This window comes from Octopus bimaculoides, chromosome 7 (assembly GCF_046866305.1).
Source record: "Octopus bimaculoides isolate indiv1 chromosome 7, ASM4686630v1, whole genome shotgun sequence".
Lineage (NCBI taxonomy): Eukaryota > Metazoa > Mollusca > Cephalopoda > Octopoda > Octopodidae > Octopus > Octopus bimaculoides.
This window is the reverse complement of record NC_142934.1, coordinates 38,269,499-38,281,998: the sequence shown is the minus strand read 5'-3', so window position 1 is coordinate 38,281,998 and position 12,500 is coordinate 38,269,499. Positions and strand designations below refer to the sequence as shown.

Here is a 12,500-nt window from a genome sequence, read left to right as displayed (position 1 = left end):
GACATCGTCTTCATTTTTAGCAATAAATGGCTTTCATACAGTCACAGTTAGTAATTTTGTTTTTATTGAAAACTTTCCAGAAATAGATATATCGTGAATTCGCAGCTCTGCTATGCCGTCAAATATATTTTTGTCCTATACGGATTCGCCAAAATAAAGATGTTTTGTATTCATTTTAGAAACATAATGGAACTACAAGTTCGTTTTAATAACGCAACTAAGATGCATCGGATTACTATATTGGAATATCCCGAAAAGCTGGAGAAAGTTGCGGAATTTGTGGTATCCATGTTTAACACAACACTATTAGAATTTGTTGTCATAAATTGGATACTATTACGATTATTGTTTACTAATTTTAAGTTTTATTGATAATCCTATAATTTATTCTAATCACCTGTTTTATCTGAGACATCAGCAGATAGTTGAATGGTGCAAGGATTTTAATAACATATGAAAAATACAAATAGGATGTCAAACCAATCACTCAATTTTGAAAATAGCATGTTGTTCAATACCTCCTGAACCACCTCCTAATTTTTCAAGCATTTCTCTGGCTTTGTGAACCTCAAAACTAAGTTCTGGTAAACAAGCATTTTCACTTTCATAGATTAAAGTTTCCAATCCTCTCTTATCCTGGTCTCTAATTGCAGTTTGCAGGCGATCACGTAATGCTTCAACATAATTCTGGCCTGAACAGAAAACGTTCACAAATTTATATAAATTTTGTAATAACAAATAATATTCTTTTTAATTTACGATTTATTTTTACTATAAAGACGCATAGTTAAATGATTGAGTGGGCATGTATATGTCTGTACATTGGAAAATGCTTAAAATATGCATGGTATCATATATAAAATTGGAATATATATTCATTTTAAAAATTATATATCAATCCCCAACAAAATGTACTAAAAAGTGAATGAAAATAATGTTGAATTTTTTTTATTTATTTGTCGGGCACCCCATAGTTTTCGACAATGTTTTCTGTAATATATGTCTCACAATGGTTCATTTGGAAATTATGTAACTAAATCATTTATGAAAGTACTGTCCGCATATAAAAGTACTTTAGCATGGACATAGATCATTGGAATTTCAAAATATGAATACTAGAATAAAAAGTAATAAAGATGTTCTTTTGTTTTTGTTTTTTGGGTTTTTTTTACCAAACATCTCGACAGCTCTATTTTCAGCAATAATTCATGAACCACAAATCAAAGCAAATAAATAAGTTCGTTATTAGATAAACATTATCTGACCTTGCAGTGCTGCTCCTGACATATATAAGCTATCTCTTGCTTCCTGTATATCAGCATCTAATTCGTGCATTCCAGCTGCAGCGCATTCAAGAATAATTCGTTCAAGCTCTGACTTATCGTCATTGTTTCTTGCTGCCATTAATTTCTTACGTAATTCATCAGGGGATTTGATTCCTGATTTACAAAATATGGATCTCGAGGATTATATTACAGTAAATGAACGATAAATCTTATTAAAATATACATATTTTAAAATTTATCTAACGTATTTAATAATAAATAATTTTAGATATTATTTACAATAAAATCCAATCTTTTGTACGACTGTTTACGCTTGAAATTTTTATCTTCGTCTGACCATTTTATTTAATAAACTTCTTTACAAATGTCTACCTTTTAAGTAATATTCAATTTATCCAGGAAATAGTCATCAAAAAAGAAATTTATAACCACTTTTACTTTTTTTCTTTTAATGTCATTTCAAAACACAGTATTGAAAATCTTTAAGCTAACCTCCTCGGCCACCACCTAAGCTTTCCAACGTATCACGAGCCTTAGACAATTCCGCTCCAAGTTCTGGATAACCAATCTGTTCGCATTCTGCAATAGCACTTTTAAGATTTTCAACATTTTTCTTTTCTATTGCTGAGTTCAATCTTTCGCGTAATTTCTGGGGAGTCTCAATACCTAGCAATTATATTACTTTACATTGACAACCATCAAAGCTTACTAAAATTATTTGCTGTATGCGTAAGGATTGTTCAAACATTAGTACTCTGAAAATTGATTTACATGCTATAAATATTAGAATATGCCGAATTACTGAATTCATTTAAAGCTAAATTTACTGTGTTATTATTATAAATTTGGTGATTATAAAGATTCTATAGTCCACGAAATTTGATAAAAACAATACTGGGTAATGTTATACAGAAAAAAAAACATATTTTGAGACATGACTTAATAATTGACTAAGACTTTTAGAAAGAAAAGAGCATAAATTAAATTAATTTTGTTTTCCCTTAAAATTATACCAAAACATAAAAATTGTGTGAAAGAAAATTATGATAGCTGTTGTACCTCCAACACCTCCACCAAGAACATAAAACATATCCCTTGCTTCATGGATATCTGTTTGAAGTTCCGAAAATCCTGCAGCTACACATTCGTTAATCACTTTTTCTAGTTTTTGCTTCTCATTTAACTTCATTGCGGATTTTAGTTTTTCACGAAACGAATCGGGTATTTGTGTACCTGATTAATGGAATGAATTAAGAATCGTATATATATATATATCAGCAACATTCGTTAATTTCTTGAAAATCAGGTCATAACCCCGAAATATTGAATGCAAGGTAAGCCTACATTAATTCATATATTCGTTTTCTTGGGATTTGCCCTGCATTTACTTCGTATTTTTCTAGCCTTACCCACGGTCCTTTACACAATATATATATATATATATATATATATATATATATATATATATATATATATATATATATATATATATATATATATATATATATATATGTACATATATATATATGTATATATATATATGTATATATACATATATATATATATGTATATATACATATATATATATGTATATATATATATATATATATATATATATATATATATATATATATATATATATATATATATATATATATATATATGCCTTTTATAAAATGAAACAAAGCTTTAAATTTTATCTATAAATCATAAAGTTAAATCAAAGAAAACGTATCAACATGACATTTGAGGTTAATTATTTGAAAGCCGTTATGTATTGAGCCATATCGATTCGCATGCCCAATATTTTACCATGAGTTCTGCGGCGTTAGATATTTATAAGGTAAACTAAAAGAGTTCCTCACATTTAAAATGATCGATAACTGCTTTCTAGCTCTTTATTTTTGACCAAGTAAAATTTAAAGACACTATTAACTCACAACAAAGAATTTCACTTAGAGGTCTGTTTTGTTTCTGTCATCAGAAAGTACAATATTCTTTTATCATTATTGCAAACTTGTGTCTGTAATTAGCTGATTTATTACAAATTTTAATGTACTTTAAAATTCCAATAATGCCACTTGATAGAAAAAATTGCTGACTGCTAATGCATTTTATAATAGGTGTTTTAAGAGATAGGAAATACTAGAAAATATAGCTAACCTCCTTTACCACATCCTAAACTATGCAATTTATCTCTCGCTCGACTCAAGTCGTATCCAAGTTCGGCATATCCGGTTTCTTCACACTCTTCAATAGTTTTCTGTAAAGCAGCAATGTCATTTTGATCTATTGCTTTATTCAGTTGTTCCCGCAAAGCAAATGGTGATTTAGAACCTGGTGGATTAGGAATTCCATATATCAGATATGAAAACAGTTTCCTTATTCTCAATTATATCTGTTCTATGCACTCTTTACCATATATCAGAAATGTTGTAAATCTATATTACTGTACATATGTATTTCAAGGAAGGAAAGAAAGAAGACACAGACCGGTAAACAGAGAGACACGGACAAACAGAAAGAAACTGACAGCATAAAGAGATGCAGTCAAAGACAAGGGATGTACATAAAGACAGTCACAGAAAGACAGGCAAAAACTTGGATAAAGGCATACACAGACATATTCAGAGAAAAAGACAAATTGAAGGAGAGAGAGAGAGAGAGAGAGAGAGAGAGAGAGAGAGAAAGAAAGAAAGAAAGAAAGAAAGAAAGAAAGAAAGAAAGAAAGAGGGAGAGAGAAAGAAAGAAAGAGGGAGAGAGAAAGAAAGAGGAACAGAGAAAGAGAGAGGGAGAGACAAATACACAAAGGGAAACAGACAGACAGATTGATTGATAAATTTAAACGTTGCCAAAATCAAAAAAAATGATGAAGTCTACGACATTTAATTGATATAATATATGAATATACATGCACACATTCATGCATACAGACATTCATAGAGAAGGGAAAATATATCGTTTAATTAACGACAAGCTGTTAAAATGTAGATATATAAATTAAGTTACCCCTTGCAATCAGAAGGGAAATTATGACAGATATATATATTCCGTACGTATTCTATGTTCCTTGTGGAAGAAAACTAAGTATGCCTTCTGAGAGGAGCGGTCAAACAAATTGTAAAATTACTCTTAAATTTTTCGTTTTTTTTTTTTTTTTGCTTATTGAAAGCATATAAGGATTGCGTGTACATTCTTATTTCTCTCACAGTTTGGTTTTCTAATATTTAACATTTATCTCATGCACGTGTGTGTGTGTGTGTGTGTGTGTGTGTGTGTGTGTGTGTGTGTGTGTGTGTGTGTGTGTGTGTGTGTGTGTGTGTGTGTGAACTAAGCATACTCCAGCCTTTGTAGATTAATCTAAAAATAATATGAAACAAGGAATTTGCATCTCAACCCCCAAACGGCCGCAGTAAAGATACTGTTCAAATGTGTCCCAAATCGTGCTCATGTCAACGATACACAAAGAAATGTTTCGACTTAGTGTTAAATACTACGCTATCACTATCCAAAATAGCACAATTGAAAAACATTTCTCTCGGATCATGACTTGGTAATTTGTATCTTCATTTAACTCCAGCGCGCACATACGGATCGGTACATAGCAAAATCGCTTGTCAACTAGTCTTTAACATTCACTTCCTCTTTGAGGCTACAATTATCAACATACGCTCAACTCACAGACCATCACAAATCGATGAGGAAATTAGATACCGACTCACAGAAGACAGAAAAACTGTCATTAGTAAAATGAAAAGAATTAACAAAAACGATCGTTCAAATACATACTGTCAATATTAGCATATCAAACATATATTCCTATCATCAGCTGTCTAAAGATCACCATATGTCTGTGCGTGTATGTATGCATGTATGTATACATGCGTGTATGTATTCCCGCACGATCATGCACACGCACACACATAAACACACACGTAATATTCGGTTTACAAAACAAATTTCAAATAAATTTCTCGACATTAGCGATGGCAAAAACTTATATTATGTATTTTTAGAAATACATACGTTGATTTAAATATATTTAACAGTGATCTCTAAAGATAATTTACAATCATTTCCCCAAATGATTACTTTACATAATAACCATATAAATACTTTTTGTTTTAATGTACAAAAGAAATTCTAACCTGCTCGGCCAGTGCGCATAAGTTCCAAAATATCTCTAGCATGGTGTATTTCAGATTCTAACTCTGGATAATTGAACTCTACGCATTTTTCAATGGTTTCTTCTAGACTTTCTTTATCTTTTTTTCTCATTGCTTTCTTCAAGGCTTCACGCAAATATTCAACCGATAATCCTATCAACCAGATAACACATTTTATCAACTCTTGAATACAATATCAAAGTTGATATCTAGATACTGTGTGTGTGAAAAGATTAAACCATGACATCGAAAGACAGTTTATTGTATATTACACTGCTATGATTATGTATGCATGAATGTTGAACTTTTACAGCAAAGATACAAAGATACTTACATATCAAAGATTAATACAGTCATTTTAATTATCATTACTACAAATTAGATTCCTTTTCATGAATACACATTTATTTTCATAATACACTTGTCTCAACGACAAGTTTATTAACCAGATTAATACATGACATTGAAATGTTGTTGGCGCTTTTAGAGCATTTGCTAACCTTTATCACCCTCTGATAATGCATCCAGAAATGCTCTAGCTTCATGAAGTTGGTTAAATAACTCGGGATATTTGGCTCCTTCCATTTCAGATATCACGTTCTCCATTCTTGGCTTATTTTGATATTTTAATGATGATTTGAGCCGGTCGTGAAAGAGATCCGGAGATTTCGCTCCTGAGAAAATGAAAGTCAATGATGTTTAACGATTAATTATCAATCCTTATAAGGAAACTAGTGTAAGTATATTCATATATGTATAGGCGAAGGTATGACTGCATAGCTGAGAAGTGCACTTCACAACAATGTGGTTTCGGGTTTCGTCCCATTGCGAGGCTTCTTGGGCAAATGTCCAGACTTAATCAATGCTTTGTGAGTAAAATTTGAAGATGCAAACTGTGCCTCAACGCTTAACAAACGGTGTTCATTTGCTTACTGCAACACAGTAATTTGGCAATGAAAACCGATAGAATAAACACCAGACTTAAAAGTATAGGCACGTGGATCGCCTTGGTCGACTAAATCTTTGAAGACAGTAATTCAATGTTGTCGCATTCCAATAAATTAAGAGTAAAACAATAGAATGAAGAAACATGCCCAGCCATTTATGTTGTTGATGTAAAGAAAATAGTATCCAAAGCCGAATGTCGCATTTAAGTTTCTGATAAGTTGCATTTTTGAGCCGAAGCTTTGAAGTTACTATCAGCCGGTAAAAATACAGTAAAATCGTGCGTGCGCGCATTCACACGAACACATTTATATATATATATATATATATATATATATACAGTAGAGTACCATAATGCAAGGAAAATAATCATTTCTTCATAATATTTGGTAGGGTTAGAAGTTTGAATTTGAAATTCAGAAATTATAAGGAAAAGTTGCGAAGAATACATTTTTATTTGTTTGTTCATTATTTATTTTTGTCGCTATCTTATTACGAAGATATAACACTATTTCATTCTTTTTAAAAATCATCGGCATGACATATCCAGAAGTATCTTAATAAAATGCAAGTATTCACACACACATATTTACTACAAGACATTTAATTCGTAACTACACCATTTCTGCTCACAAAAGGTAAAATAATTTGGACTGAGTGGAATACAGTAATCCCTCGCCATATCGCGGTTCTGTATTGCGGTTCACCTACCGCTCACGGTTTATTATTTAAACTTACGTCGGTTTCTCTGTGGTGCTGTTTTGGCATTTATAATAAAATAAATATATACAAATTATAAAAATAATTTTTTAAAATATACAGAACAATACTGTTTCTACTGCAATAGGTGAAAATACTTTCACTTATCGCAAGGGATTTTGGAACGTAACACCTGCGATAGTCGAGGGATTACGATATCAAATAACGATGGACGCTGCGATGAACTTTCTTAGATTTAAAAGTATAAGTGACTAAAGAGTTACAACGATTATAGAAAGTTAGTCAATCTGGCGTTTTTAACAACATTATTAATTTGCATTCAACAAATTGATTGCCAACTTACTAAAATACGTCTTTTGCAATAGCGGATATCCTTATGTATGTATATATATATATATATATATATATATATATATATATATATATATATATATATATATATATATATATATATATATATATATCGAATCCTCCGTGTGTTAACTTGGGCATTCTAACGACAATGTAAACTTCATTTAATCAATATACTCTTTGCCTGAAGAGTAGCCTGTGATATACACCTCGCTTGGATATTTACCGCTTCCGAGGTTCTGCTACCTATGAAACATATGTATCCCGGATTTTAGCTACTCTATTCCTTAACTCTTTAATATCAGTCTATATATATACACACACACAAACACAAAATGGCAAGGTGTTATATAATACCCCTCAGTAAACTGTCCTTTACTCTCTCTCTCTCTCTCTCTCTCTCTCTCTCTCTCTCTCTCTCACTCTCTCTCTCTCTCTCTCACTCTCTCTCTCTCTCACTCTCTCTCTCTCTCTCTCTCTCTCTCTCTCTCTCTCTCTCTCTCTCTCTCTCTCCCTTTCTCTCTCTTTGTGAACTATGATTATAATATATCTAACCTTCACGCGTGTTTCCAAGCTCTTCCAAAATTTCCTTTGCAATAAAAATGTCTGGTTGTAGCTCTTCGTATCCTGATGATTCACACTCGTCTACAAGTCTTTCTAATCTTGGTTTATTCTTGTGTTTTATCGCCGTGCGAATTTGACTTTGCAGGTTTTTGAGAGTATTTCCTTTTGGTGTTAGATATGCATTAATAATAATGATCACAAACAAGTGAAAACTAGAACCTATTTAACAATACTTCAATTTTGCGTTATCATCTAATATAATTAGATTTAATGTAAAACGCTTACTTTATTCTCGACTTAAGATAATATTTAGGTTTTTAATATATATCTATATCTATCAATCAATAAATATACACACACACACTTATATGTCTGTGTTTGTGTGTGTGTATGTGTGTGTATGTGTGTGTGTATGTGTGTGTGTGTGTGTGTGTGTGTGTGTGTGTGTGTGTGTGTGTGTGTGTGTGTGTGTGTGTGTGTGTGTGTAGGTGTGAATGTTATGGACGAATCGAAGCTTTGTTTCAATTCACTTCTGAAGATATTACTTGAAGAGAAGCTCTTCGTTGATACAACGATTACTTTGCAGATTACCAATTTTCCTTTTCGCATAACTGCTTACCTAACCTATATTAAATTACAACAAATTTCATTCAAAATATTTGGAGAAACGGAATTTATACAAAACTAATTGTATAGAGTAATTGCAAATATATAATCTCGACTATACGTGGCGAGCTTTCACTTGTTTAGCATACGCCGGATACATTTTCAAATTTTCACGATTTCACAAATGATTGGACCTAACTTTTGAAAAATGTTTCAGGCTATCTATCACCTACTACCTAAATTAAAATTAGTTCATGTAAATGTATTTTAAGTTGATGTCTGAAATATTTCAGATACTCTAAACTTACTGAATTTAATCCCCACTTGCTTTAACTGCAAAACAACTTTTTCAGTTCAGCGAAATTTAACGCAAATTTATTATATATTTTACAATTAGTTACAAAGTTACTGGTTAAAAACGAGTACAGAAAGTTTATTTTAAAACGAAGGGTGTTTTCCTTAAATTCTATACTGATGCTGTGTTCAGATATCAAATACAATTAGAAATTTGCGATATTATATTGGAAAATAGCATCATACATTTATAACTGATCAATGACTAAGTTGGTAACGAACCTCTCAGGTTATTTTTCAAGTTCTCCAATGTTTCTTGAGCAGCGTCTATATGAGAATCAAGTTCTGCAAAACCACTACTTTTGCATTCATTTATTGCTTGTTCCAAAAAGTTTACATCTTTTTTCTTTAAAGCAGTTTCCAAATCTTTTCGTAGCGAATCAGGAGTTTTAATTCCTGACAACAAAAAGAAACTCAAAACTTTATAAGTAGTGACTTTTAATGCTTGGAATAAACAGAATCAATTATAAATTGATGAAATATAAAATGCTTTAAACTGGTATGTAGTAACATTTCATATAATCATACACTTGAGTTTTTCCCTTTATCTGTTAAAGTGAACGTGGAACTAGTCTTTTATTGAAACATACGAACGTATAAAAAAAACTGGTACTCCTTCGGAGACGACGACAAGGGTTCCAGTTGATCCGATCAACGGAACAGTTTGCTCGTGAAATTAACATGCAAGTTGCTGAGCACTACACAGGCACGTTCACTCTTGATGTAGTTCTCGTTCTCAAGGAGATTCAGTGTGACGCAGAATGTGCCAAAGCTGGTCCTTTGAAATACAGTTACTACTCTGAAATAAAGTGTCTTACTCAATAAACACAACACGTCGCTGTGAACTGAACTCACGATCTTATGCAGAATACGCTAACCACTAAGCCACGCTCTTTCACTACAAACGTATAACTATAATGAAAACGGTATTTTGGAAGACTTTTATGCACGTTGTGTGTGTGTGTGTGCGTGTGCGTGTGCGTGTGCGTGTGCGCGCGCCCATGTGTTTATATCTATAGTAAAAACAATTTAGCACAGACCGAAGAATTACTCAATACTTTTTGTGGGATACACATTTATTATACTTTTACAAGAAGAGGGGTGACTTCGAAGTTTTGGCCTGGTAGCCTTCGTTGGATTATGGTACACTTTATTTTGGTTTTACATAGTATCTGGCAAGTTGTTTTCTTCTGAAGTAGGTAGAGCTATATGTGATGATAATTGTCTATGTACGTCTGGGAGGTAGGAGTACAGGTGGGCTGAAAGAGGAGGATATAAGACACGTATGTTTGTAAGGTCAGTGTTTCTTTTGGGAACCCTAAGACACAACGATAACCAAATGTGTATAGTAACAACCCCATGACCTGAATCTAATACACCTAAACTGAGTACACCTGATAACAAAGTTTTATACGATTGACTGAACTCTGAAACATTTCATAGTATGATATCTTTCCATCAACACTTGCAACAAACATATTGGCTTCTTGCCCTGTTGTATCACCCACCACCAATGAATCAGCTTCCCTGACGTACATACACAAAACATAATTATCATTCCACGTAGCTCCACCTACCTCGGAAAAACAATTTACCAAAGACTCACCTTTTGCACTAGGACATTTGAGAGTAAGATGTGACCTGTAACTTTTCAAGTCAGACTTGAATTAAGGTTGATTACAGAGGAAAGAGCATTTGTCCATCCTGACCTAATTTAGATAATAAAGATATAAATACGGAACCCCAGAGCGGTTCTCCTTCTTTGGTCGCTAGGCCCCTGATCAAAGGGCAACTATTTTTCTCCCTTCACTTATGGCTTATAAACGCGTGACAATACAGCTCTTACTCTTTCTAATTGTCTGACTCTCTTCAACTCCCTCTCTCTAGTAGTCAATCATAGATGAATTTCACTACCTACAGAATGGATAGCAGAACAATAAATAACGTGTACAACTACAATCCAAAGTGGTATCTTGCGTTGTAATGATGGTTGTAACGAAAATAAAGGACCATTTCAACTAACTAACATTTTTCTTCCTTCATTTATTTGCAACATATCTCCGTTACAAAGATATACACATATAGTCAAATCAAAAAGTTTAAGATGGAAAAAAAAGGGATGTGATGTTTCCAGCATGGCTCTTCGTCAAGAATAGAAGGAAAAAGACTTGAGAGAAGGAAAAGAATAGTCCGAGAGAAAAACGTGTGTCGTTACATGGCGGAAAAATAACTGACCGAAAGTAGAGAGATATAGAGAAAGTGGTTTTTGAGGGTAGGAGAGTGTGAAGACAGTAAATGTGTGTGTGTGTGGTAGTATTTGTATGCGTATATGTTTGTGTTTATGTGAATATATGTGTGAGGAAATGGAGCAAACGGGTGGGTAATAGTAGTTAAATTTAGTGATCGAAAAGCAATATGACGTGTGTGTGAGTGCGTTGGTATTGGTGTGTGCCTATGCGTTTGTGGGCGTATGTATGTATGTGTGTGTGTGTGTGTGTGTGTGTGTGTGTGCGAGTGCATATATACGGGTGTGTGTGTATTTGTGTGTAACACACATACACATATTGGTTTCAAATTTTGGCACAAGACCAGTAATTTGGTGGGAAGGGGTTTAGTCGATTACATCGATCCCAGTGCTCAACTGGTACTTATTTTAACGGCCTTGAAAGGATGAAAGGTAAAGTCGACCTCGACGGAATTTGAACTCGGAATGTAAAGACGGACGAAATGCTAAGCATTTTTCTCGGAGGACTAACGATTCTACCAGGTCGCCGCCCTAACACACACACACACACACACACACACACACACACACACACACACACACACACATATATATATATATATATATATACACACACATATCGAATGAATAACATACGATGGATAATTGTCAGCTCATTACAGCTGTTTCTTACGTAACCTTTAATAGAAGAATGAGAACATTACATCATTATAAAAGACTGTAATAATCAGATGAGAAGTAATTTTACAAAACAAAAGAATATCCCATGTGAAATGGGAGAATGACCAACTATGTTGGACGTTTAAGTTAAGAATGTAGATCTTGAAAGTGTGTAATAGGATATCTGAGGTCAGTGATCCGAGTGAGAAGGAGTCTGCTAGCCTAGATCATAAGTTGACCGGAGTGGGGGTGTAGGAAAAAATTTATTATAGCAGGTTTGGAATTGTGGGATGCAATGGAGATGTCATAAAACGATTAAGGATAAGAGGAAAAAGAAATGATAAATAATTTCAATAAAGTAATTTCAATAAAATATGTCATAACAAAAGCCAAAACCAAAGTATTTTTTCATATTTTCATGTGTCCGTCATAGTTCAACATTTATAAATGTTGAACTATGACGGACACATGAAAATATGAAAAAATACTTTGGTTTTGGCTTTTGTTATGACATATTTTATTGAAATTACTTCATGTTTTAAGTGAATGGCGAGCTTAAGAAGTGCTTGGGTTGCATGTTCAATGTAAGAATTGAAGTCATGA

The 12,500-nt window shown here is 32.8% G+C and overlaps 1 protein-coding gene across 1 annotated transcript in view; it reads right to left on the bottom strand.

Annotated features, from left to right (window-relative positions):
* The window catches only part of LOC106876157 (uncharacterized), a 301,548-nt gene that overhangs the window by 215,628 nt on the left and 73,420 nt on the right, over positions 1–12,500 (bottom strand). The window contains exons 10-18 of the mRNA XM_089355802.1: positions 9,215–9,388; positions 8,024–8,194; positions 5,953–6,126; positions 5,435–5,605; positions 3,450–3,623; positions 2,346–2,519; positions 1,779–1,952; positions 1,266–1,439; positions 519–692 (exon numbers count right to left, since the gene is read on the bottom strand). Of these exons, the coding sequence (XP_089211928.1) occupies positions 519–692; positions 1,266–1,439; positions 1,779–1,952; positions 2,346–2,519; positions 3,450–3,623; positions 5,435–5,605; positions 5,953–6,126; positions 8,024–8,194; positions 9,215–9,388 (1,560 nt within the window). The remainder of the gene's footprint in view (positions 1–518; positions 693–1,265; positions 1,440–1,778; positions 1,953–2,345; positions 2,520–3,449; positions 3,624–5,434; positions 5,606–5,952; positions 6,127–8,023; positions 8,195–9,214; positions 9,389–12,500) is intronic.